Source organism: Eschrichtius robustus, chromosome 6 (assembly GCF_028021215.1).
Source record: "Eschrichtius robustus isolate mEscRob2 chromosome 6, mEscRob2.pri, whole genome shotgun sequence".
In the NCBI taxonomy this organism is placed as follows: Eukaryota; Metazoa; Chordata; class Mammalia; order Artiodactyla; family Eschrichtiidae; genus Eschrichtius; species Eschrichtius robustus.
In genome coordinates, this window is record NC_090829.1 from 77,489,644 (window position 1) to 77,517,257 (window position 27,614).

General features: G+C 50.4%; 1 protein-coding gene across 13 annotated transcripts in view; it reads left to right on the top strand.

Annotated features, from left to right (window-relative positions):
* Positions 1–27,614, top strand: part of MYLK (myosin light chain kinase) — a 342,321-nt gene that overhangs the window by 265,829 nt on the left and 48,878 nt on the right. For all 13 annotated transcript variants that reach the window (XM_068546603.1, XM_068546599.1, XM_068546604.1 and 10 more), the window contains 4 exons: positions 2,514–2,630; positions 11,914–12,000; positions 25,679–25,729; positions 26,494–26,621. In XM_068546603.1, the coding sequence (XP_068402704.1) occupies positions 2,514–2,630; positions 11,914–12,000; positions 25,679–25,729; positions 26,494–26,621 (383 nt within the window). The remainder of the gene's footprint in view (positions 1–2,513; positions 2,631–11,913; positions 12,001–25,678; positions 25,730–26,493; positions 26,622–27,614) is intronic.

Here is a 27,614-nt window from a genome sequence, read left to right on the forward strand (position 1 = left end):
GGAGACAAGCTCTGATAAAGGTGAACTCAGGGCACGGAAGAGGTCCACCTATGGCCAGGGGTGCTTAGAGATGGCAAGGAAGGCACCATCCCTGAGGAGGTGACCTGGAGCTGAGTTGTACTGTCCCGGCATGCCGGGGGACCAGGTCAGGAGACACTGCTGACTGAGGGCAGCCTCGGAGCAGAGCCTCTAGGGCTTGGGACCACTCCCTCTACCTCGTACACCCCACGCCCCCTCTCCCCACACACTCAGAAAAAGCACAAGACGGTGGGGTGGTCTTCAGACTCTGTGGCCTTGAGGGGCTCTCCCAGGGACCGGTCTAGCTGAGCCATTCATTGGATCCCTGGTTCCCATCCCCCTCACCTTCCTCTCAAAATTCCCCACCAGGCTGAGGCTTCTCAAAAAAAACTCTGGGAAACAGTTTTTCTTCTGGAGGTCAGGAATAAGCTGTCCCACAGGAAATACCAGATGCTTCAATCTGGGCCAGCCCAGCCTCCAAGCCTGCTGGGGGCCCTCCCCCAGCCCACGCACATGGCCAGGGGTCCAGGCTGTGAGCGGCTTGGAAAAACTGCCTTTCTGATGCTTTCCCCCCGTGAAGGGTGAGGGCTATGGTCTACATGCTCCACCTCTCCTGGGGGTCTCACTACTGTTTTGTCCCATTTGGGTTTAAGGCTGAAGGCAGCTGGGGGACTGAAGCTGAGAGACAATCAAGGATTCGACCAGGATGTCGGTTGGCAGTGGGATATCTGCTCCCCGAGCCTTAGCCTCAGACTGAGGGAAAATGGCAAGATGGGGTCCGTTTCTTCTAAGCCTCGAGTTTGGGGGCCAGAGGTCATCTTCGCATGCCCCTGCCCTCCCAGATGAATGGAAATTTCTCTCTCTAGAAGATAGTAACCCTCATTCCCTGCTTCCTGTGCCACATAGTTCTCACTTTCATGACAGAGCTCCTAAAAATCCAACCTAAATCCTTTCTGCTGTAGTGTCTGCAAATTCTATCTCCTAGCCACAATGGGAAGAGATACTGAGGCATTGCCAACCCCGGTGGGAGAGCATAGTGAGGTCCTTCTGAGAGGTGGGGTCTCAGTGAGAGTGTAGGAGGGAGGGGCGCAGATCAGCCATCCTGCCCCAAGGGGTCGGCGGGACTAAGGTTTCCCTGTTGAAGACCTTACCCAGGTGCCAGGAAGTAAAGAGGACTATTCTGTCTCTGCTTTCTCCTCCAGCCTTAGTGAGGTTCTCTGGGCAGAACTGACATCACCCTTCCTCTCTCTGAATATCCTGGTATTTGTTGGTCAAGTCTGTGCATCTGTCTAATGGGGGTGCGGGGACTTTTGAGATCAAAGGTCATGCTGCTTCGCATACGCACCTGGGATGCACACAGCTCTGCCCGCTCAGAGCCAGTGACTTGTGCCGGGCAGCGTGGCGGAAAGGGAGGTGGCCGGAGCCAATGGCTCCAGGCGGCAGGATGCATGTGGCTCTGGCTGTATCCTCCTCCTCGTATGATGACGGCTGCCCTGACGACAGGGCAGCTTTGGGCAGGATGCCGTGCTGCTGGCTTGTGTGTGTGTCTGATGGCAGGAACGAGGCTACTGCTGCCCTCCTGCCTGGCCCAGCAAGCCCAATCCTCAGCTGGTGTCTCCCCACACCCTAAGGGAAACTCCCCAAACGTGTCCCCCAGGGAAGTAGCCAGCCCTGGGATGAGAGAGCTAGGATGGGTGAGGACCAGACTCCTGTTCATGCCCAGCCTGACCCCTCCTTCCCCCAACCAGGCCAGAAGAGGTGTGCTGGGGCAAGGGTAGCCCTGTGGAAAAGAAGGCCATCCCTCTCTGAGGGGACCAAAGGACCCTGCACTGAAGAGGGGCAGCCCCACAGAGCCCCTCTCCCAGCCCAGGGCCCCTCATCGGCCATGATTCTCAGCTCAGATACCATTCCTGAAAAGCCAGCTCCGGGGTCCCAGGCTGGTCACTGTCTCCTCCCAACAGATCTGCCCACAGGCCAGTGTCCCTGCTGGACAGGGGCTCCTGCCCTGCCCCCCCCCCTCACCTCTTTGTTCGAAATGCCCTTTTCTAGGATGCATTCCCAGAAGCGTTGCTGTAAGCAGGGCAGAGTGTCCTCACCTGCCACTGTCCGTACCACAGTCTGTGGACCTGAGCCCGACTACTGCTTGTCTCTCTTGGTGACATCCAGTGTGAGGGCCTGGGTCCATCTGCCCCTTCTATTGTGCTGACGCTCTCCAAAGGCAGAGGCTATTTCTCTCTCTTCTTCTTACCTTTCTATCATATCCCCATGAGAGAACTTGCTGGGGTGGGGGGAGGTTGGGTATATTTAGGGATCAGTTATTTTGGGTCTGGGTTATCAGCAAAAAGTGCCTTGGCTTTGGTGGGGCGAGCGGGTTGGTTCCCACAGGGCCTCTGATTTCTGGGCGTGTGAATAACACTCGCTCTGATGCTCCAAGTGCCCGGCAGGTGTTGGGCTCAGACCTGGTCCACTCAACAAATGTTCCTCTTCCCGCCCAGGCTCACTGTGCTCCGTCTCCATTGAGAAGGCACTGCCCGAGGACAGGGGCTTATACAAGTGCGTAGCCAAGAACAGCGCCGGCCAGGCTGAGTGTTCCTGCCAAGTCACCGTGGACGGTAGGTCGTGCCCACCCACCCCTGCCACACGTAGAATCCCGCTTCTCAGCGCCCCCTTCCCACCGAACCTGAACAGGGCTGCAGCCAAGGCTGCCATCCCAACCTGAGGCGTTCACTTTGTGGGTGACAAACCATCTTCTGCAAAACAATGAGACAGGAAGGAAAGTGGGAGCTCTACTTGGAGGTCCCCTGTGGCCTCACAGCCCTGTCCCCGGCTGGGAAGAGGGCTGCTCACCTTGTTGGTCCCCCCTCCCGAGTCCTGACCCCCACATGCCAGGCAGGGAAGGGCGAGACAGGGCAGGAGGAGAAAAGACACACCCACAGGAAAATGACTACATAGTATTTTACAAGCCGCAACGAACAAGTGTCAGTGCCGGCAGGACAGACCCGTGAGGAAGAGGGAGCAGAGTGAGGTCCAAGTGGGGACACTTCCTCCAGGAGGTGAGTAGGGGCTGAGGCTTCGGGTAACGGGGACAGGCCTGCCTCTGCAGTTAGAGAAGAGTAATCATAACACAGCAGAGAGGGAGGAAGAGATGCGTGGGGACGGAGAGGCTTACCAGGTCTGAGTGGAGTTTCCTGTGAGGAAGGGGCGAGTCTAAGCTGTAAGGAATGGGGACTTGTCCTAAAGAAATGCAGGTAGTGTGTTTGTGACTTTCCTTTTCTCCTCTGTGTAGGGTTAGAATTAGAGGCTTGGAAGTAGATGGTTTAGGCCACCACCCTCACTTGACAGGACGGGACACCCAGGCTGTTCAGAGAGGAAAAGCTTCCCTCATGAGGTTCCCTGCTCTACTGAGGGCCAAGCCAGGGCCAGAGTCCCGTCTTGGGACTTGCAATACAGTGCCCTTTCTTGGTTTTTTGTTACTTGCCTGGAACTGTCTAAAAAGGTAGTTTGGGGAAAACAATTTCTTGCCCTTGAAATGCCTGGTTAGTAACTATCAGTGACAGGTTAAAAGCTAGTGTCCAAATAAGGCATCTTGTAGACCAGCTTTGTTGTTCCTCTGACTTTGAATATAATCACTTGACTTCTAAACCCCTAACCTGTTTCACCGCCATTCCACAAGATGGGGAATCATTGTCTCCATTCTGGATTTTGTAATATGATTTCCTGATCATAAAAGCCAAGATCCGTGATACATAATGAGTGGGAGAAAAGAAAAGAGAGTCTTGAAAACCAAAGTCTTTTTTAAAAAAACATATAATGGCAACACAAATTAAATTGTCAGTAGCCAACAGTAAACCTGAAACTGTAGAATATTGTGGGTGTCTCCCTGGAGTTCTGTGAATGTGTTTGTCACAGGGGCTCTTGAGTCTAAGGGAGCAGATTCCATGGGTCAAAGTGTATGGTCAGTTCAGAAGGGGGCTAGAAACACATGTTCTGAGGCTAGGGGCTGCTGCTTCTGATTACTCCTGTCACCCACCCAGGTCAGAGTTCTGCTTCTTTCTAGACAGGTACTGCAATTTAAAAAACAGTGTTTCTGGGAACTTGACCCCAGAAACCTATTTCTAACAGCGCCACACTTGGGACCCATGCTGGTTCCAGAAGGAAGCCCCGCCTGTTAATGAGGTTATCTGCTTTTGGAATCCCTAGCCTCTTTGGGTCCTATTTACATGGCTAGCTGAAGGCAGGACAGCAATTCATTCTCCTTATCTGCAAAGTGTCAGCACCTTTTCCAGAAACAGCAAATGGCTCATTTTTAAAAATTTCCTTTTTCCCTAGAGAATACATTTGGGGATTCTTTTTTTCTTTTTTTTTTTTTAAGGTTTGGGGAACTTATTCTGCAACTTAAAGGGCTTCCTTTGCCCCTAAGTTGGTCTCCTTCTAATCTTGGCCATCATAATGTATCTATGGTTCCTTCAGAGGGGCCTCTGCAGGGTTTGGCCTCAGACTACAGACTGGGATGTGGGTCTTAGGAGAAGTGCTAGGAAGGGGATGAGAGGGAGACCAGCTGAGATAACAGGGCCGACTCTGGGTTAATTGGGTTTTGTTTTGTATTTTTTCAAAGAGAAAAAGGGAAGGGCAGCCCCCCTCCACACCCACTCTTTTCCCTGTTGCTACACCTGGAGCTATATTCTTGTCCTTCCTGCCACATTTAGCTTTATCTTTCCATCAAGAGCCACCTCTGGGCAAATAGGAAAGGACTACAGGCTCCTGAGCTGCTCCCCCACCCCCTTTCAGCATCTTTCCCCCTGTGCTCCTCTCAGCTAAGTAGGCTTCAAGTCCTGCTCTGTCCCCGATCATCTCAGCTCTCCCCACACCCTTAGGCGATAGTACCCGGCTTAGAGGTCCCAGTGGGCCCATGCACCCTTTGATATTATAGGCAAACTTTTATGTGTTTGTGGATTAGAGCATTTTTCTGAAGAAAGGGTCCACAGTTTTTAAACAAATTCTTAAAAGAAGCCATGAATTAAACTACGGTGAAGAACCACTTGCCCTAAGAAGTAACCTTGACTGAACTTTGAAGCCTAGTTGTTGGGCAGGGTCTTCCATTGCTCTCCATCTGCAGCTGCCCTGCTAAACCTCTGGATAAGACCAGTCTTGCTTCCCTCCTAAGGGGCTGCAAGGTCCTTCTCTCGGGGTGGGGACCACAGCTAATGCTGATGTCAGGCTGGCCCTGCCCCCGACAGTCACTCACTATCACTCACATAGCCTGTGCTAGACACCATTTAGACTATATATCTGTGGCTAATAGAATGATGTATTTCAAGACCTCATGAAAATGACTTTGGCTCATTGGCTGTTCCGTATTAGCCACACTACTTCTTCCCTCTTATAGAAAAGACAGGGGGAGGTAGCCTTTATAATGCAGCACATCTGGCTCTTTTAATCCTGCTGTTTGGGTTGTTTCCATAAGAAAAAGGGAGCTCTGTGCACTTTCTTGATTATGGTCATACCGCCATTCCTTCCAGGTTAGCAGCAGACATGTCAACTTGTACCACAGAAGGCAGCTGAAGCCTGGGGTGGGTAAGGACTTGTCCGAAAACTCACCCAGGAGGAGAAAAAGCTGACCTTCAAGGCCTGCCATGGCCTGCCGTGGCCAGAAACTCTTGTGCATTTTTAGTTTATGCAGCAGTTGGGCAGGGTATCTTTCTCAGTGGGAAAACCCAGGCTCAACGAGGGTCAGCAGCCATCCCCAGTCACTCAGACAGTAAGCAGGAGATGCCGTTTCCCTGGGTGTCTCTGATCCCAAAGCCCAGGCCCTTCGAGCCATGCTGCACAGGGAGTCACATGACTCCCTGGCATGAGTTACCTTGGCAGGACTCCAACCCAGGTGTGTTTGGTTCCAAAGTCTGCACCTTTCCACCACCTGCATGGCCTCCCCGTCTAGTGAATAACATGGCAGTGTCCACTGTCCGAGAGATCCAGATCTTCCTTACTAACAGCACTTCTTGCTGGGAAGTCCTTCTGCACCTCTGGCCTGAGTGGCCCACTCCCTCTCATTCAGACCCAGGTGAGAGGTGAGGAAGCAAAGCCCTTTGTAGGCCCAAATCCCAAGACCGGGCAGATCAGGCCGCCCTTCCCAGCCACCTTGCCAAGGGCATCGGGCCTCAGCTACGAGTGAGATCAGGGGCTTTGTAACCATGGAGGCTGGTGTGTGCATGCGGTAGGGGATGGCGTTCCCATGGGCCTTCTCTCAACCCGTATGTCAGTGCCCGCTCTGCTCCTGGGGCTGGGGTTAAAAGCAGTGAACGAAACAAGTTCCTGTTCTCAGAGCCTTTACATTCGAGTGAGGGAGAGACAAAAATACGGATGAACAGATATGTCATACGATCTCAGGCAACAACACATGCTGTGAAGAAAGCAGAGCAGGGTGATAGGGGAGCGTGCTGTTGTTGGAGAGGGTGAGGCCTCTCTGAGGAAGAGGCATTTGAACAGAGGCCTGAAGGCATTTGGGAAGGAGTCCCAGCAGTAGCACGGCAGAGGTAAGGAACAGGAGCAAAACCCTGAGCTGAGACTGTACGAGAGACACCCCAGAAGGAGAAGTAAGGAGGCCAGGGTGGCCGAGCCCCGGGCCAGGGGCAGAGTGGTAGGAAATGAGACTGAGGAGGACCAGATCTGCAAGGCCATGTAGGCTGTGACCAGGACACTGGATTTTATTATAAGTGCGGTGGGACAACCCTGGCCATTGTAAAGGATCACTCAGGCGGTGACCAGACCCAGGAGGAGTAAGAGGGAGAGCAGATTCGAGGTTGCCACGATAGCCCAGGCATGAGATGATGGCAGCTTAGACTCTATGGAAGAGGTGGGAAATGACCAGATTTATAATGTTTTGACAGTACAGCTGATAAGATTTGCTGATGAATTGGAAATAGAAAGGGAAGTCAAAGGTGACCCTTAGTTTTCGTGAGGGAGCACAGGTCAATGGTGGTACCACCTACTAAGATCAGAATGGGTAGGGGTGGGGTACAGTCAAGACTTTCGTGTATGTGAAGTTTAAGGTGTCCATTAGACATCCAGGTGGGCCTATTGTGTAGGTTGACCTTTAGATGAATCTGGAGTTGAGGAGGGAGGTCGGGGTTAGAGGCAGGACACGAGGAGCCATCTTCATGAGGCCACTGAATGCCCTGGGAGTATATGAGGTCCCCAGGGGTGGATGTGGATGGAGGAGGGAAGGAGAGAGTCCGACACTGAAAAGTAAGGCAGGACAGAGGTCTGCGAAGGAGACGGAGAAGGACTGGCCATGGTGAGACAGGAAGAAATCAAGCAGAGAGGGGTGTCCCAGAGGCCAAAGGGTGATCATTTCAATAAGAAAGGAATGATGGAGATCAATGTGTCAAAAGGCTCTGCCAAGTAGAATAAGATGAACCTGAGCGTTAGCCATTGGATTTGGCAACTCGGGGCGATTTGCAACTGTAAGAAGGGAGTTTAAAGCCTAGTTTGAGGTGTATGCAGCTAATAACCAGCTGGGTGGGGATTTAAGCCCACACCTTGGCTCCTAACCACTGTGGTCCACTGCCTCCATGGCCAGGGAGCCCTCTGACTGTGGCTGAGCCGACCCCCACTTCTTTTGTTGGCCTCGGTCTGCTCCCACTCCCATTTGTTCTTTATATTGTCTCATGCAGCTAAAATGTATTAGGTTGAACTAAATAAAATTGCTATTTTAGTAGGTCAAAAACACTTGAATATTGGCGAATGGTGTGGTTCAACCTGAAACACGGGTATAAAGCATTTAGCATCGTGCCAGGCACGGCCTGAGTACCCAGTAAATGCCAGCTCTTACTCCACATCTCATTCACTCCTCTGTTGGGGTGTTGTTATTCCCTTTTTCCTGGTGAAGAAGGTCAGGAACTTGCCCAAGGACTCACAGTCACCGGCCTGCAGAGCCAGGAAGGCACTCATCCTGACCAGAGCTCTCTCCCTCCTGATTTTGCCAGCATGCTGCTCGCTCCTGGGCAGACAGAGAGAGAGAGAGAGAGGGCAGCCCCTCTGCCCTGCCCCTTCTGGGGCTCCTGGAAGCTCAGACCCCCCTCCCAAAAGCCTCCCAAGACCTCACTCCCCCTGCCTAGGGTTGCAGCTCTGGGAATGACCTCTCTCGGGGGAGACAGAAGAAGAAATGCTGTGTTGGAAGGCTGAGCCCAGAGCTAGCCCAGGAGTGGAAGGGGTGAGGCATTGTCCATATAAGGACACGTTTTCCTCTCTATGTTGAGGCCCCCCCCCACACTCCTCACACCACCACCTTCCTCCCCGCTGCTTCTTTGGGGGCACCAGCAGACCAGCAAAGGACTCCAGCCCTGGGGCCCAGATCTAGAAATGGAGTTCAATTTCATCACAAACTGATTAAAATAGACAGAAAATACACGCTGCTCTTAAACTTTTATTACTATTATTTTTATCCCCTGGGCAGCCACGTGAGCACAAAGCTGGTTCTGATTAAGCACGTGGTCCTCCCAGCCCACTCCTTGCTGCGGTTCTCACGGACAGACTGACGGCTAGTGGCTCGTGGTGCAGGCACAGCCCACAGGGGGCGGGGGTGCTGCAGAGGGAAGAGGGGGCTCGTTCCACCCCTGTGGGGCTCCAAGTCTGGGGGTGTGCCTGATCTGCCAGGGAAACTTGAGCCCCTTTCCTCACGGCCAGATGGAAAGATAAGGAACATCTACAAACAAGGCTCAAAGCACATGACGGGGTGGTGTACTCACAAGTCAGTGTAAAGCAGGCACCCAAGAGCTGAGGACGGATGAGGAGGCAGGAAACATGCAGCAGGGGCCTATGGGGAGGGCTTTGTGAAGGTGGAGGATTCTAAAGCGGATTTGGGAAGGAGGCGAGGAAATGCGGCGAACAGGAGACATGAATGAACAGGTAAATGATCACCGTGGCACGCGTCCTCTCCCTAGAGCCTTGTAGTGCTGTGAGGCAGAGAAAATAAGTGTAGTTTTCCTTGTACAAATGTGGGAACAGAGACTCGGGGCAGCTGAAATTATTTGCCCACAATCCCAGGATTGCTGATGACAAAGCTGCACCTAGAGCCCTCCTCTCTCCATCCCTACTCTAATGATGCTTGGAAGCAAAACCCACCATGACCCCACGAGGAGAGAAAGAATCTCAGTCCCTGTCTCCTTTCTTTCAGGAGCCCGGGAAAACTGGGCCTCTCCTCCTTTGCTTGCTTATGCCTCAGTTTCCCCATCAATTAAAAAAAAATCTTGGTCCTTCCTTGTCTCCCTCCTCTGATGCCCCGGCACTCAGTGGGAAAAAGACGGCAAAGCGAGTACTTATGCCAAGGAAGAGAGGACTGTCTGTGCACACCCTGTCCTCGCCTCCTCTTCCTTAAAAGGGGGGAAAACAAATTTCTGGGTGCGCCTTTCTTTAAATTGTCATTGGTGCTGTCAGAAGTGCTGGTCTTGAAGGAAGGGAAGAAGGGAGGGCCCCAGACAAGGGAACCATAGACTCACCCCCTGACCTTGGTTTATGGCAGCCTGATGTGCAAATATCAAGGGAAGCATGGGCAGGAATAGTCCCTGAGACCCACCCTCACCTCTACACACACACACACACACACACACACACACACACACACACACACACACACACACACACACACACACACACACACACACACACACACACACACACACACACACACACACACACACACACACACACACACACACACACACACACACACACACACACACACACACACACACACACACACACACACACACACACACACACACACACACACACACACACACACACACACACACACACACACACACACACACACACACACACACACACCCCTCTGAGGAGAGAGACTAGGAGTTTTCAACCTGGCGGCATATTATTTACTCCCAGCCCCCCACCCAGACCAATTAAGCCAGGATCTGGGGAGTGAGATACCTAGGTACAGGTGCTTCTAATGTGCAGCCAAGGTTGAGAACCAGAGGTTGATAAATGCGTACTGAGGTTTGTTCTGTAGCTGAGAATGACCACTATGTCCGGGGAAAATACCCAATGTGAGAAAAATGAAATCATCCCCTCCCCATGGGACTTTCTGCTCCTCCACCCATGTCCACACAGAACCTGGTGTGTGGGCGGCCCACTGAGGAGACCGGAACAGGCCGTGTCAGCTACAGATGGCAGGGACCCCTGACTCCTCATCTGGGGCTCTTTTGCTCATACAAAAGGTGGCAGAAGGGTAACACACAGTGGGGAATGGAGGCAGGGTAGGGGGCTGGGTTATCAAGCACTGCTCAAAGGAATTTCTTCCAGCTTTGTTCCTTCAGCCCCATCCCCTGAAATATACTGCTGGGAAGTTCTACTTAAGGATTATGTTTAATCGTTCCTGTAGTTACACATGTACAGCTTTTGACCGACTGCAGTGGGGGACTGTCCCCGTGGCCTTGGAGACCTGTGTGCTGTGCCCGAGCCTCCGTTCTGGATTACCCAGCTAATGGAGAGTGGGCAGGCCTTGAGTTGGGAAGGAAGCCTGACTGGTTTGGAGGAATTTATATGGACAGACCCACATTCTGGAGCAGGAAAGGGATCCAAATGCCATCTAGAAGGAGTAATGCATCCAGACGGGAGCACCAAGAGTCTGCATGCCGGGGCAGTGTACCCTCCCAGCCCCTAGTTCGGTGCTTCCGAGCCCACCCTGCAAAGCCCCAGAAGCCCAGTCTAGGCGAGAGCACGTGTTAGAGTCTGGGATTGCCCCACCGTGGAGGCGGGGACAGGGAGATGGCCCTTCCTCCCCAGACAGGCCTTAGGAATGTGGCCAAGCCTCAGCTGGAAAGTCCCACCCCCTCCTTTCTCCCTCTGCGCTTCCTGTTCAGGAGCAGGAAAAGGATGCACAGGAAGGGGCTCGGAGGGGGAGGCTCCCTCCCAGCATAGTCCCTGAAGAGAGTTCCTTGCGGGGAAAATGCTGGAGCCTAGTGATAGCGGTACAGCCAGCTCCTTATCCCGGTCCCAGCAGCTTGCTAGAGCCCAGTCTCTTCTCGGCCCAGTGAGGGCCTTTTCCACCCAGCCCAGCGCTATGTCACCCTGCTGCCCTGACAAGGGAGGGTTTCCCCCGGCATCTTCCACACTGGGCATGAATGGGAAGAGGGGGAGTGGAGGACAGCCCCGCGGAGTTGTGCGCTCACCCGGGCAGCATTTCAGCTCTGCCCAGAGGCTGCCGCCGCAGGGTTCCAGTGGCTCTGCTTTGGGGAGGGTGCAGCAGCCCCCACAAGGGCTCCAAGGCTCAGTCCAGAGCCCGCGAGGCATGCCGGCCGCCTGCTCAGAGGCCTTCATCTGGCCTGGAGGTCTGACTGTCAGTGTCCCTTGAGTCAGAGACAACAGGCTGCAAGCCCCCTCCAGACCATGAGGCCCGGGCAGCAACCCATCCCCTGCTTCCTCCGTTCAAGAGACCTCTCTACACAGGGCGGGCTTTTGGAAATCCAGAATGTTTAGCCCAAGTGAGTTAAGACCCAGTGAAGGGAAAAGATAGGCATTGGCGAGCAGGGGGGGCTCTGACTGTCCCCCAGCCCTGCCAGTGATGCGATTCTGGCGGCCCGTGTCTGCAGCAGAGGCGAAAGCGCTACCCCGCTCCCAGGATAGCCTGTCCATCCATCTTCGGGGCAGCTGTGCTCTGCGCCTGATTTATAAGGCCGGGTGGCGAGGACACTCCTTCTTTGGTGCTCTTGAGAGGAAGGTGCCTGGCCTGCCCAGCAGGCGCTGAGGGCCCTCAGAGTGGAGCCGGGACGGGGAGGACCTGTCGGGGTTGAGGTGGGATGTTTATTGCGATGCCTCTTCTGCTTCCTTCCCTGGGCAGCTGCCTACTCATGTTTGTCGTTACCTGTTTTGTTCCAGATGCCCCCACCAGTGAGAACGCCAAGGCCCCGGAGATGAAAGCCCGGAGGCCAAAGAGCTCTCTTCCTTCCATGCTAGGAACGGAGAGTAAGTACTCGTTCAGCTCTTCCAGGCAAACCCGGGTCTGAGGGCCGGCCGCTTCCCTGCCTGTGCTCCTCGGAACCTGGCCCCTGCCACCACCCTGGTGCCCTGTGAGCTCCTGGTGACCGAGCCACTGGCCTTTTCTCTCCCCTCCCACCTCTCCAAGGCCTGAGTGGTGTTACAGAACCAAATCCTCTGGCAGCGTCACTCAGGCCCCTTCTGCTTCCCACCAACAACCCTGGGAGACCTTCTCCTAATCTGTCCCAGTTGAGTCTTTCCTGCCACATAGACCTTCTTACACAGTGGCTCTGATCAGATCACCCCTGGTTGGAGTGCCCAGCGGTCCCCAGAGCCCACCAGTCCCGTGCAAGTGAACCTCTCACACTTTGCCGTCCTGGCACACCTGCCACGTGTGGGCACACATTCTGACATCCAGCCTCAGCCTTTCTTTCCAAGCGCTGCCCCCCAGCTCCTTACTCCTATTTCATCCTCAAGCCAAACTGAGCTCCTCTGTGTGCACCGGACACCCCTGTGTTCCTCCCTTCGTGCCTTTGCTCTGGCACCTCTCTTGTGGGACAGACCCCCACTGAAAAGTCATCTCATCCCTGAGCTCGTCTTCGCTCCAGCTGAAAGGAACTCGTCCCTCCTGTGAGCCCCCATAGCACTCAGCATCCCCCTTCTGCCGTTGGCTGTCCTCTTCCCAGGGTCACGGTGATGTGTCTGTGTCTCATCGTCCTTCCTCCTTTTTAAGTTCCGTGGGCCTCCGGCTGGGCCAACTTAGGGGTGCACCTTTCAGGATGCCAGTGCCGTGACCTGCTCATAGAAAGGCCTTACCAGCATCTCTTAGAACAAACTTGCAGCTGTGGTCTAAATAGCCAAGCAGGGAAAGGGCTTCTCCTATGACTCTGCATCTGACTCTCTCCCTCTTTTCGGATCTTGGCTTCCCCCAGAACCCCTTATAAGCTTTTAGGCACTGTGCCTAGGGTCCACGGTGCTTTTACAGGCCCACAAAAATATTTCAATATCTTATAAAATTAGGGAAAAATTTAACTTTTAGGTCAAAGAAAATGTTTTAATTCATAACATTAATATATTCATCTTTATACCAATTCAGTTGTAAAATATAATTTATGTATGTATGTATGTAAGTATATACATTTTTTTACATTTTTTTTTCTTTAATGAAGGGAAGGAGCCTTCAAAGGCAAAAGTGCTTAGACTCCCCAAAGGGCATAATGCAGCCCTGGCTTCCGCTACTGATTAATTATTGGTCTAATTTTGTTAGAAGTATGCTTCGAAAACTCCAACTTTAACAAAAGATATGGGGTTGCTTAGGCATCCCCAACACACTCTGTGTTTTAAAAGAGCAAAAGACAAGACAAACTCTTAATTACCCATACTAATAAAGGGAAGTGAGCTAGATTCATTCAAAGGCTGGCTCTCTTTTTCCATTACAAGGCAGTGTTCTGTAACTTAGTTTTATTCTCATCTCTTCAAAGCAACCTATTTACCTTCCCAATGAGGAGCTTGGATTCCTCATGCACATACCAGGGCAGCCAAATTGGAATGATAATTTCTCATGGATATTTAACCACCTGGAGCCTCCGATTATCAAAAGTGGACGTTTAATAATAAGTTGTTGACAATGCATAAACAATTCTAAGAAAAACCTAGTGAGAATGGGTTAATGATTTTATCTTCCGAAAGGATTTCTTGGGCCTGTGTTCTATTTAGTTATGGGAAAAAGTCCTCGGGAGAGACATGGCATCTCATAAGAGCGCCAAGTGATGGTAAACTGGGTCTGATGCGATTGTTCTCCTCTCCTGGGGGCAGAAGCAGGAGTGCCTGGCGTTCGAGCTGGGAGGTCAGCAGCCTCCTGTCCTCAGCTCTGGCACATCTATTCCGGTGAGATCCCGAGGGAAGTGAGGTGGGGTCAGAGGAGAGCCGTGAAAGAGAAAAACAAACTGGAGACAGTGAGCTGACCCGGGACCTGGGCTCTTTGCCCTGGAGAAGAGAAGGCTGTGGAAAACCCCAGCCAAGCTGTCATCATGCAGTTCCAGGGCAGGGGCTCTCCACCCTGGCTGCATGTTAGATTCACCTGGGGGGCATTTAAAACCACTGCTCCCTGCTGCACCCCAGCCTAATTAGATCAGAATCTCTGGCAGTGGGACCCCTGCTTCAATGTATGTTTACGCTCCTGGGCCATTCCAAGGTGCTGTCAGCCAGGCTGGAAACCAGCTGTCCAGAGGGAAGCCCGGGGCCCTTGCACAGCTGGTCTTGAGAAGCAGAACCGGATCCCCTCTACTAACTCCATTAAATGTGGAACCACCGCGGGCCCCCGGCCCAGGTCCTCAGGGCATTTCCATCACCTGCCTTTAGGGAGAGAGCAAGATGCTCTGGTGGAGTCTGGACGCCATGGTTCTTTCCCCTCCGAAGGGTGCAGAGAAGGGGGCTCAGTGGGCAGTGCTGCTCAGAGGGAGGGGCAGCTGAAAGCGCTTCATCTCCGTGGCAAACAAACACATTCGTGACTGCATCAACTCCAGCTGACACTGCTTGTCTGCTGAAGGGGAATTTCACTCTGTGTAGAAAGCCTTCACGTTGGAGTTACAGACAGATGTCTTACTCCCAAATGAATGGAAGTGTGTGTCTCTATGTATAGTAATGGCCATGTTGAACCCCTCTGCCGGCCCACGCCTCCTGCCCCCCATCATCCCAGCCTGTCACTCCCTGGGGCACTGAGAGCATTAGCAGCGTTTTTTCCTTAGAAACCTGCAGTTTCCTGGGTGCCTGTGTACCACCGTGGGGCTTCCTTCCCAGGAGGCTCCTGAGAAAGCAGCTGCCCAGAGATAGGGAATGAAGGGAGTGTCTTTTAGGCCTGCACCCCCAGTTCTTTTCTCACTTTGGGGGATAATTTATATGATTTATCAATTACATAAGTTAAATATGCATGCCTTCTTGTTTAAACATTTTAACTCGTACAGAAGTTTACCAAGTACAATGTGAAAGCCCTCTTTCATCCTACCCCTAATTTCACTCACCTCCTCAAATATATTCACAATTGCTTTTTTCTGAATATTCACATATACACATGCAAATATTTCAGTTGGATTTTTTTCTCACAGAAATGGAATTATGCAGTCTGTACACCTCTGCAACTTGCCTTTTTCTCTTAGCATTGCCGTCCCCAGTCCCAGACATCTCTGTTTCCATGAGAAAGCCCAGATTCTCACGTTGCTGAGTGGTCTGGCTGTGTATGTGTGTTCATTTTCATCAAGGGCTGGGAAGTACCTAATCTAACCAGGAAATCCATCTTTCCTCCAGTGACCGAGGGAAGTCTGAGTGGTTTCCTTGTCAAATAGATGGTGGCCAGATCCCTGTCTGCATGCCCTCCCCTCCCCAGCTCGGATGTTCGGTCCTGTGAGGGAGCTGTCAGGTGTGAACGTGGACAGTGCTTGTCCACACTGGCCTGAGAGCCCCTGGGGGCACCGCTGCTGCCTAGCTCTGGGGAGCGTGAGGGAAAAGCCAAGCTGATTTGCCCAAACCCAAGGGGCCGGATGAGAGAAAACTGACGAGAGTACAAGTTAACCTGCCAGACACCAACTCACAAGTACAGAAGTGAGGAGGGCGTCGTCTGGGAAGATTTTGGGATGAGGGAAACGCTAGGCCAGGTTATGAAAGAGGAGAGGAATGTGGTTTGGTTGAGGAGGAACTGTAACACTCCTCTCGTGAGGGGAGACTGGAGGGAGGAATGCGCAGGTACTATCGTGAGGGCCCCCGATTCAGTCACCTGCCCATCGCACAAAACAAGAGTTTTTGTTTTTGTTTTTAATAGTAATCTTTTATTTATTTATTTATTTTTATATTTATTTATGGCTGTGTTGGGTCTTCGTTTCTGTGTGAGGGCTTTCTCTAGTTGTGGCAAGCGGGGGCCACTCTTCATCGCGGTGCGCGGGCCTCTCACCATCGCGGCCTCTCTTGTTGCGGAGCACAGGCTCCAGACGCGCAGGCTCAGTAATCGTGGCTCACGGGCCCAGTTGCTCCGCGGCATGTGGGATCTTCCCAGACCAGGGCTCGAACCCGTGTCCCCTGCATTGGCAGGCAGATTCCCAACCACTGCGCCACCAGGGAAGCCCCAAAACAAGAGTTTTTTGAGCACCCATGCAACAGGCATCATCTTAGCCACTCAATCTATGTCACTTCAGGCAAGTCTTATTCAACTGAGCTACAAATAGTTGTTCCCATTTTACAGATGAGCAAATCTGAGTCTCAGAGAACTAAACTGTCTTGCCCAGAGTCTCACAGCTCACAGCTAGTTACATGTGGGCACTGTGAGGGCAACCCTGATCTCCGTTCCTCCCACGCCACCCCGTGCCTTCCATAGTCTCAGGGCCATCCCTTGTGCTGCCCACACAGTGGACGCTGTCCACCAGCGGGGACAGAGGTCTGACTGCCATCAGAGCTGGGGGGAGAAGAGGGTGACAGCCGGCATGCTTCCCTGCTTCCCTGGATCTTGAGACCTGTCAGGGTCTTTGCTGCATGCCTCTCAATGGGAATTTTTTTCTAACTTTATTTTGATATAATTTCAAATTTACAGAAAAGGTGCACGAATAGTACAAGAAACTTTTGTACACCCTTTACTTAGGTTCATCAATTATTTGCATTTTGTTCCATTGTTTTGTCATTCTCTGTGTATAAACTCATATATATATATATACACCATTCATCAAATATTCATATCTATATATCTATATACACTGTATATATACTATATATACACTATATCTGTTCATATATATTCACCATTCATCATATAGACATATATATACCGTTTACAAATAGAGACATCATGCCCTTGACCTCTAAATATCTACTGTGTATCTCCTAAGAACATAACTACAATGCAATTATTAAAATCAGGACATTTAACATTGAACCGATACTGTTTAACCCACGATCCCATATTCAATTTTTGTCAATTGTCCCACTATCCTTTATGGCTGCTTTCCCCCATCTTGATGGGAATTCAGTCTCAGCACTCCTGGAAAACTTTATGCACTCCTCCAGCCCAGAGTGGGTCGTCTCCCACCTTTGGAGAGAGAACATGAGAGACGTGCATGGGCCCAGGGGAGAAGTATCCTCCACTTGTGACGGGGATGGGGGGCATGGGTAGACTGCAATACCCTTCCTTGTTGGACCTCCAGATGCCCATTTACTGTGCCCGGTGGGGCAGTGCTCAGGCACAGGGCATAGCCAAACAGCCCCTGGGCTGGAGAGCAGGAAATGAACGTCTTGGTTCTGCCTCTAATTGAACACGTGGCCTTAGTCAAAGCCCTTCCTCCCTCTGCACCTGTCAAATGGGGACTTTCTCCGACTGACCCCCCCCAGGCCTTTTCCAGCTCTGACATCAAGCCATTCAATAGAATGCTTTTCTTTGGAGTGATACAGCACAGGTGGGGTTGGCCAACACCCTCTGTATCATCTGGTACATGAAGGGTGGAAGCTCCAGCAAGCATGAACACACAGCAGCAGAGATATCCTGATGGGAAGGAGGCCATATGCATAGAGTCCAGGCTCAGGGTGTCCAGCTGGAGGGGATCTGACTGGAATTTTGTGTGAGAGAGGCATTGATGGGGCTGAAGGATGGTTTGAGAAAATACAGAGAGGCACTGCCGGTGCGATAACAGGCTCAGGGGTTCCTCCTATCAGTCCGTAAAGCTGACGGTCTTTTAGAAAAGAGATAGAGGAACATCCACAAGGTGCTTTTACAACTAGGGGACAGGAACCAGTGCTTCTCCATCTCTGAAATTTCAGTGCCTGGTGTGAAGTAGGGATATAACAAGTATTTCACTTTTCAAATGTATTTATGAGTTCCCCTGCTTCTGGGATCTGGGGAGGATGCAGGTGGGACACCACTTTATATTCCATGCCTGGCCTTGGCCTTGAGCTTCACCTCTGATATCGGTCACTTTGACCTCACTGACTACTATCCCAGATTACGATGCTCTTAGATATCTTTGCCTTGGTCTCCTGTATGTGTCTCTCTATGAAACCAAAAGTCAGTCCCCTTGAAAGCATCTTTGGATATCAAAAGCAGTGTCCAGTTATCCAGAAGATTTTCTCCAGGATCAAATCTTTCTTTTGATCAAACTCTCTCCAGGATTCAGAGGGCTGGAAGGAAATGCTGGAGAGGTTAAGACTTGGCATCAAGACTTGCTTGACAGGGAAAGATGTGGGACCCTGGGAGAGAAGTGGGGGTATTTCCATGAATGTCTTTGAAAGCTGGCACCAGCTCCTGGTTACTCCCAACCAAAATACTGGTCTCTGAAGAGTGATGGTGGTCATGCCACCCTCCACCACACCATGCATGTGGACCTGTGCTTCCACCCCTGGGCTGCCACCTCCAGATCCTTCCCAGCTCTTCCATTGTCTCCCACAAGCCAGTTCAATGGCAGGATGGGTCCTCCCAGGCGAGGGCCTGGAGGATGCCCATCAAGCAACACCGACACTGCTGTCCTGGCCATGCTGGGCTGCCTCTTTCACAGCTGTCCTGATGTTCTGTGCCCTGGGGGCTCAGGGCTGGGTGTTTGCAGTAACAAGAGGAGCGGTGTTCCTCTGGAATCTTCTTACGTGACAGCCTTTGCTATGAGGGGATGTGTATAGGAAATTTGCCCAGAGATGTTCATTCTGGAAAAATGACTAATATTTTTCTACAGGTTTGTAAGGAGGGGTTGGAAAGGGCCTAATGTGTGTGGGGGGAGGGAGAGGGACATTGTTGGGGGGTTTTCAAGTCCCCTGGAGCCCTGAGCCTCCCCCAGTGCAGGACAGTGAGATTCAGCCTTCCACCCCCAGGTCCTCACCGCCACCCTCCTGTTCTGACACAGCCCTGCAGGGTGGGTGCTCTCCCTCCACACGTCACCCAACCCGAATCCCCTTCAGGAGCTTGTGGCAGAAAGTTAATGCTGATTTTGGGAATTGTGAAGGGTTTGATGTCTATTTTTAGCTAGCTACCTAAAAAAGGAAATGTCCCCAGAGAGGCAGAGATCCAGGGACCTCCCTGTACCCTGGGCTGTTCATGCCACCTCCCCAATTCCCTTTGGCTTTGCATTATCTCAGACCCTTTTGAAGCTGTAAGACCCGCCTTCAGGCTCTGTAAATATCTACCAATTGCTGGCTCTGATCTTTCCGGAGATCACTGGAGAGAGGGACTCATGTGTCTTCAGACTGAGCAGTCTGGAAACTTCTGTGGGGTGCCGACCTCTGCCCTCCCAGGGCAGAGGAAGGTTCATGAGGCCAGGACTAGGTGGGTGGGGGCAGGCTGGGGCAAAAGCAGAAGATGGATTACCCAGACAATTGGAGGCCAGCCTTCTCAGCCCAGCCCCATGTTTCCCAGGAACCTTCTAAATTCAGTGCTTTGATTTGTGATGTTTTTATTGGGCTGCTTCACTTCTTCCAGCCTCAGTCCCCTGTCTGGGGTGGAAGGCCCAGCACCTGGCAGCTTTGATCTAATTGGTAACAGAGCAAGGGACCTTCTCCTTTTTGTGGAAAGTTGCACATGGATTCAAGCCAATGGGCTTTATCTCTGAGCATCAGAGCCCAGGGGTGGGTTGGAGTGTTCTCGGGAATTCCCATGTTAACAGAGATCCTCGGGGGTTCCATTCATTCCTTTAAGAGCTGTTTTCTAGCCTGTGCCAGGTACTGAGCTACGCACTGGGGATACAGAAAATGAACAGGATGGGCCCCGTTCCTGTCCCCAGGGAGCTTGCTGGGGTATATGCGTGTTGGGGGCAGGTTTCTGCAATTGCAGTGCCTTGTGATGACTGCTGATTGAACTGCCTTGGAGGGGCATGGAACCCAACCTGGCAGCAGTGATGCGTGAGCTGAGACCTGCCCCAGAATGTGCAAGAGTCAGCAAAGAGTTGACAACAAAACCCTGGCATTGCAGAAACTGAAAGGCCTTCAGTGTAGAGTACAGAGCAGTGCCCCCCAGAAGCTGGCACAGGAACCAGCAACATCCACACCCCAGGAAGGTCAGGAGTCCGTGTTTTCAGCAAGTCTCCCGGGTGATCGTCATGCATGCTAGATTTTGAGAACCACTGACACTGAGCATACAGGGCATGGGTGAGGGTGTTCCCCAAGAGTTAGAAAGAAGGCTGGGGATGAAAGTCGGGGACAAATCTTGAAGGCCCTTGTCTGGTGAGTTGGACTTGATCCTAAGAGGCAGTGGGCAGCCACTGGAGAGGTTTCAACAGTGGAGTGACATCAGACTTGCGTTTGAGAAAGACCATTTTGGCCACTGAATGATGGACCTATTAGTGTGGGGACAGGGGACCAGAGGTCTAGGAGGTGGTACAGTTAGGACTAGAATGGTGACAGCGGGGATGTGGAAGTGGGACCAAGGAGGTTATCTTGCTGATGGAATTGAAAGATGTCACTTCGTGACCGGATATGGGCAGGGAGGGGGCCTTGGGAGAAATGGGGATGAACAGCAGTATGGGAAGAAGAACTGGATTTGGTTTTGGATGTGTCGGGTTTGCGGTATGTGCCTAGGGAGATGGTGTCAGGTAGTGGGATGTATGGGTGGGCCCAGGAGAGAGGTCTGGGCTCCAGGAAAAATGAGGGCAGCAGAAAGAGGGATATAAAAAAGGAACTCAGAGAAGTTTGTGGAGTTAGAGTTTGGGGAGCAGTGCTGTACCAGGAGGGGTGTGCCACCTAGGGCTGACTGTCTGGGAAAGGACAGACCCAGTGGCAAGGAGAGCGAGGACACTCTGCCCTCCTTGCCTCACCCTGTGTCTGGGGTTTGCAAAGATGGTTGGATTTTATTTTCCTTCTGTGATACTCCTCTCTGACAATGGCTAGCACAGAAAGTTTGCGGTGCTGGAGAAGGGGGTGAGGGACAAAGGGCTGACAGCAATAATAAGATAAGAAGGGTGCATCCAGAGGAAAGGAAACTAGTTAGTGGCCCAAGAAGTACTGAGAGCTTGGGCATCTGGACCAGCAAGAATTTTCCCTCTACTGAGGACCTGAACTGGGGAAGGAGCTTCAGGTGCAGCATGAGCAACCTCGAGTAGGTATAAAGCTGACATGACCAACAGTGTGGAGACTAAACAGGTGAAGGAAAGTACAGAGCAGTCCTCTGGGGATGTGTGTGGGGAAGAAAGGTGAGTAGGTGGTAGGGCTGGTGTTAGAGCTTGCACTTTATTGCTATACCTTCTTTACAATGTACCTTAATTCTTTACAACAAATTTTATTTATTCTTCCCACATTCTTTGAATGAGGAAACTGAAGCTCCAAGAGGTTAAATAACAGGCTCTAAGTCACACAGCTTGGGAAGTAACAGGGCGGTATTCAAACCCAAGTCCAGTGCCAGAGCCTACGCCCACTGCATTTCTGTAAAAGGACAGAGAAAGGTTTCAAGGACCTGATTTGAGGATGGGGCAGAGTGTCAGCTGGAGTCAAGAGGAAACAGGAGGAAAGCAGCCATACTCTGGGCAGCAAGAGGGTTAAGTCCTGTTTCTAACTTGGCCACATGTCGTTTTATAAACCCAGCAAGTCATCTGACTTTTATTCAAATCCATCTCCTTTTTCATGAAATGGAAACAACGTGAAGTGCCCTGCTTGTGTTTGGTTGGGGTAAGAACCCAATGAGAAAAAGGATGATGACATCATGGGTTAGAAACTCAACTTGCCGAGTCTAGCTCTCTACGAGAAACCAGGTTTAGAATCCAGTGACTCTGCTTTCTAATCCATTAAATATGTTCTCCTAAGCCCAGAATGCAATTAATGGACTTCAGCAGACGGTCCTATAAAATATGTATAGAATAGGATACAGAACATTGTTAACGTTTCAAATAGTTGTTACTGATAGGAACCAAACCAGTTTCAAATGCTAACCAATTCAAACAGGAGATGCTCGAAATTTGTAGAACTACCATAAAACTTTGGCCTTCAATCTTATTTAACTGTAACATAGAAATATTGCTATTAGTTCAGGCTCTACTTCTGGCCAGGTAGGTTTACCCAGAACCCCCAAGAATAGTATAGGGGGGCACTTTGGAGTCATCTGCTTCCACTTTGTGCCCTTGTTTGCCTCCTGATTAACTCCTAGCCCACCACTCCAGGGGCTGGCACCCTCCTTCCCTGCCCCCAGAGCTCATCCACAGCTGCAGTGTGCTAGGGCTGCCATAACAAAGTACCGCAGACTGGGTGACCTAAACATCAGACACATATTGTCTCACGGTTCTGGAGGCTGGAAGTCCGAGATCAGGTGTCGGCAGGTTTGGTTTCTCCTGAGGCCTCTCTCCTTGGCCTGCAGGTGGTGGGCTTCTTGCCTCACATGGCCCTTTTTCTGCGTGTGCATCCCTGGTGTCTCTCCGTGTGCCCAAATTTCCTGTTCTTATAAGAACACCAGTCGGTTTGGATTAGGGCCCACCCTAACAGCCTCCTTTTAAATTAATCACCTCTTTAAAGTTCCTGTCTCCAAATATAGTCATATTCTGAGGTATTGGGGGCTAGGGCTTCAACATATGAACTGCGGGGGACACCACTCAGCCCATAACAACAGCCCTCCACACAGTTCCTCTGAAGAGATGGCTTTCCCTCTGCCAGGAGGTCAGATCCCGGCTCTGGCAGGAGCCCCTCTTTCCTTCCCTTGAGGGCTGCTCTCTTCCAGTTGTGCTGTCTCCGTTCCAGCTGCCCTGGGTGCAGAGGAGCAGTGGCTTTGTGGCTCAGCTAATTCTGAGGGTTCCGTATCCCATCCAGTGCCCACTCCCGAGGGATCTGGCTTTCCCAGGCTCTTCCCTGCCAGCATCTCTGGGCTCTCCCTCTCCACCTAGTCCTAGCCTTCTGCTTTCACACCTGTTCTCTTCTCTCTCACCTTGGAAGAAACGTTAGCTTGACATTTCCTCTTCTTCATCCTGCTTCTCTTTATCCCTTTCACCTCTGGAATTCTTGATGGATTAGTTGACTCCCTAGCTGTTTCCTTGAGAATCTACTCTAGAGCAACTTCTGACCCCACCATCCCACAGAACCTGCCCTCTCAAATACCACCCATCACCTGATGCTGGTCGTATCTTCCCGGTGCCCATCCTCCTCCACCCTGGGTTTCAGGGACAGTCCTTCCACAGCCGCTCTCCTTCATCCCAGCTGCTCCCTGCGAACATCACCTCAGATCAGACCCTGGCCCCTTCTCATCTTTCACTGCACTCTTTTCCCCAAAGAACTGACCCATCCTCACAGTTTCCATTAATGATTGCATGTTGGATCCCGAAATCTTTCTTGTTCATCTTCCACCAACTATCTCTAGAATTCTGATCCTGGGCTTCTAGCCAATACACGGATTAAACTCTTTCATCGACCACATTCTCTTGAGCCAAGCCAAACTCCTCATCTTTCACTCCTAGATTCCACGTTCCATCGATAAAATTTTTCCCATTTATTCAAGCAAGAAGTCCCTGAGAAATCTTTGTTCCTCCCTCTTGTTTAGCCCCTAAATTCTTTTAACTTTTCTTCCACCTCTTATTGGTATTTTCTTTTCTGCTGCCTTTGCCAAGGCTGGACCTTGATGTGTTTCTCCTAAGAGTATGGCAGTAGCCTCCTAATTGGATATTCTTGTGCCCTGGAACTGGAAAGACCTCCAGGGGTCCTCTAGCCCAGTTGGACTGCTGTTTGTGTCAGGACTCCCTGTTACTCAGGACAGAGACCTAACTCTCAAACTTGACATTCTAGACCCGCACTGTCCAATAGAACTTTCTGTGATGATAGCAGTGCTCTCTGTCTGCACAATATGGAAGCCACTAAACATGCATGGCTATGAGCACTTGAAATGCGACTAGTGTGACCGAGGAACTGAATTTTTAATTTTCTTTAAATTGTCACACCATCTTCACGCCACTGCTCTCTGAAACCAGCCCTGTGCTCCAGCCACCCTCCACCAAACATCACCCTGACTCTCTACTCTGAGTCACTCTGTTCCTGATCAATGGGGCTCTTCTCTCCAGGTCAGATCATCTCGAGTCCTCAGGTCCACCCTGTGTCCCACCTCCCAGCCATCTCCTCAACAGACGCTGCTTTCTCTCTCTCCCTCATTTGAACAACTACATCATGTTGGCTGGATAAAACATTGTTTAACTTTCTGTTTAACTTTTATTTTGAAGTAATTTCAGAACTATGGAAAAGTTGCAAAAATAGTACAAATATTTCTTGTATACCCTTCATTCACATTCTTCAAATATTAATGTTTTATCATTTTTGCTTTATCATATGTTCTCTCTCCTTCTCTTCCTCTATTTGTCAACCTCTCTTTCCTTCTACCTCTTCACAAACACATATACACGTATACATACATACCTACATACACATTATTTTTTATGAACAGCTTGAAAGTAAGTTGCACATGTGGTATCCTCTATCCTCAATACTTCAGTATATATTTCCTAAAAACAAGGACAATCTATTATAAAACCACAGCTATTTGATATAGTGTGGTTAGGGAGGATCTCATTGGTTAAGCAACTCTTTCCCATTTTTCATATTATAATTTACATACAGTAAAATTCACCCATTCTATTGCACAGTTCTTGACGAATGCGTATAGTCCTGTAACTACCACCACGACCAAGATATGGTTTCTACACCTTAAAATATGTCCTATGCCCCTTAGTAGTCAACCCCTCCCCACCCACCTTTTCTCTGTCCCTACAGTTTTGCCTTTTCTAAAATGTCCTACAAATAGAATTATACAGGACACAGCCTTTGAATCTGGCTTCTTTTAGCAGAAGAGAAAGATGAATCATTGAGATTCATTCATGTTGTGTATATCAGAAGTTTGTTCCTTTTTATTGATGAGTGGTATTTCCTTGTATGAATGTACCACAGTTCATTCATTCTCCAATTGAAGGACATTTGGATAACTTCTAGTTTTTGGCAATCACAAATAAACCCACTACAAACATTCATATACAGGTGTTTGTGTGCATGTAGGTTTTCATTTCATTTGGATAAGTATGTTAGATGACTTTTGAACAAAGACCTGAAAGAAATATGAAAATAAGCTCTGAAGATAGCTGAGGATATTTTTACATATTCACCATATTGCTATTTAGACAAATGAATAGGTTTGTGTGGCAAAACTGGTCTGTTTGGGTCATTTTTCTTATGTGCGTTATTTGGAGAATGGGGGGGTAAGAATGAAGGAGACCATTGGTTGGTTCATTCATTTGTTTGTTCACTCATTGATCCATTCAACAAACATTAAAAAAAATAAAAGCCACAGTCCACAGTCTGTGACCCAAAGGAAGCCTGAGACCCTTGGATCCACACGAAGGCCTAAATTTAGTCAGTTTATCTGACATAATTTCCCTTATGAGTTTCCTGAAAGTTAGGGTAAGAGAAGAGTTAGTGAGTTTGGGGTTATTGTCATTGAAATGGACAATGGAAGCTTAAGCATTTTTCAGAGTTTTTATCTCCCTGGAGGCTCCAGGGACCCCTCCAGAGGCCCTGTTGAGAAGTGATACTCATTCGCTCATGAGGTTGTCCATGTGAGACTGCAAGGTCTCCAGAAAGACATATTCAAGGGAAGGCTCTATCTGGATGAGGGGCCAGTGGATAAGACTATGCCCTCCTAGGATTCAGGAGCCTTGTAAAAAAAAAAATAACAGGAAATAACCTGTGAACTTCTTTGTTTCAGGTGATGCAACTGTGAAAAAGAAACCTGCCCCCAAGACACCTCCGAAGGCAGGTAATTGGTCACAGCAACATTTGTGGGCAAGGGAGTCATCTGCCATGAGGGGTTTACCCTTTGCTCTGCTTGACTGACCACTGGGGATGTGGTCCCACCCCGCTCCCCAATTCAAGCTGTGCATTATTCAGGCTGAATTTTCCCCAAGAGTCTCTGTTCACCTTGGTCCCCCACCCTCTTCCACTACTTGCCTTTTCTCCTGCTTCCCTGGTATGGACAGCATCACACGATACTTTCCCATCCCTTCTGTGAAATCCTGCTCACCTCTGTGTCCTCCAGTCTGCCCCTTACGGAGATAATCCACTTTGTGCTATTCTCATGCTCTGCTCTGTATGTCCCTGTTATAGGAAGCCCTGTCTGTTTTCCATGAAAAGACATTTGAGGATTTGAACCATACTGAGCCTGTCAGCCAGGGTGACCTGGAGGTTAGAAGGCAAGATGCTCTGTAATTAATAAAGGAGTAAGGTCACAGATTCAAAAAATTAGGGTAAGGCACAAATTCCAGAACAACCAACAAACGGAGAATCATGCCTTGTAAATTGTGTGGGTCACTTCTGAGGGAATCAGGATCAAGAGACCAACAAACCTAGCAGGTCCATCAGCCCAGGTGTCTGAAGCAGTGGTCATTGCTCCGTCTTAACCCTGAAGGTTCCGGAAGGTGAGAGAGGAGCAGCAGACCAATGTGGCTGGCAGCGTCGAATGAGATTAGACTGTCTGAGGCTCCCTCCTCCTCGGAGCTCACTCTCTCCCTTGTCCTCCCCCAGCCGTGCCCCCGCAGATCATCCAGTTTCCTGAGGACCAAAAGGTGCGCGCAGGAGAGCCTGTGGAGCTGTTTGGTAAAGTGACCGGCGCCCAGCCCATCACCTGCACCTGGATGAAGTTCCGAAAGCAGGTCAGTAACAGAGGGCAGTGGCCCGAGAACAACCCGCACAAGTTGCAGAGCAGTTCTGGGCCGAAAGGGATGAGAAATGCTGTGACGAAGGGCAGCGTCACTCTTCATCACAGGGGCCTGAGAAGTGGGAGAGCCCCTCACACCCCTGTCACCCACCCACCACATCTGAGCTCTTAATGACCTTTTCTTCTACATCTAGCAAGAATGCCTGTTTTATAGACAATTTGTGTGATAGAGAAGAGTATGAAGGGAAAAAACAGAAACCACCTATGGCCCTCACCTGATTTTGGTATCTCTGTCTAGAATTCTACTCGGAGTCAGGAAAATCAAACCAGGGACCTAAATGACCTCTCAGACTCTTGAGCTTTCTGTGATTCTGTGCCAGCTCACTGAACCCTATCTGTGGCAACCACTTAAACTTACCACGTGCTGGAGAGATAAAAGTGCACCTGAGTATTTGAGTAGATAAATTGTACGTTAAACAGAATTTTGGCTTACTGACCCAGAAATCTAACTTCCATTTATAACAACAGTCCTACGGGGAAATGTTTGAATTTCCAAACAACCAGTTCCTTTTAGAGAAACTTGGGGAGCCTGGCCATTTTTCTGATCGCACGTTGGTAGTGTGTGCCCATGTGCCTGATCAGCAGGGGCCCCAGATCTCAGGCTGGCCCTGGATCAGGAACTCTACAGAAGGTGTGATGACTTCTTCTGAGCCCTCTGTTGCTCTATTTCCAACCCATTCAAATTGTCCTGAGGCCCAGAGGTGGGAGGCTAGTACTGGGGAAGAAGGAAGGGTTGGACTCAAAAGATGAAGAAGAGAAGCTGGCCTTATCCCAAAGCATGTTTGCTTGGGTTTTGTCTGGGCTAGTGGTGTCTGAAGTAAGATGGAATCTCAACCCTCTTCAGAGACATTTAGCCAAGTCCCGGCTCCATCCAACAGAACTTTCTGTAGTGATGTAATTGTACTATGTCTGTTATCCAGTAGAGTAG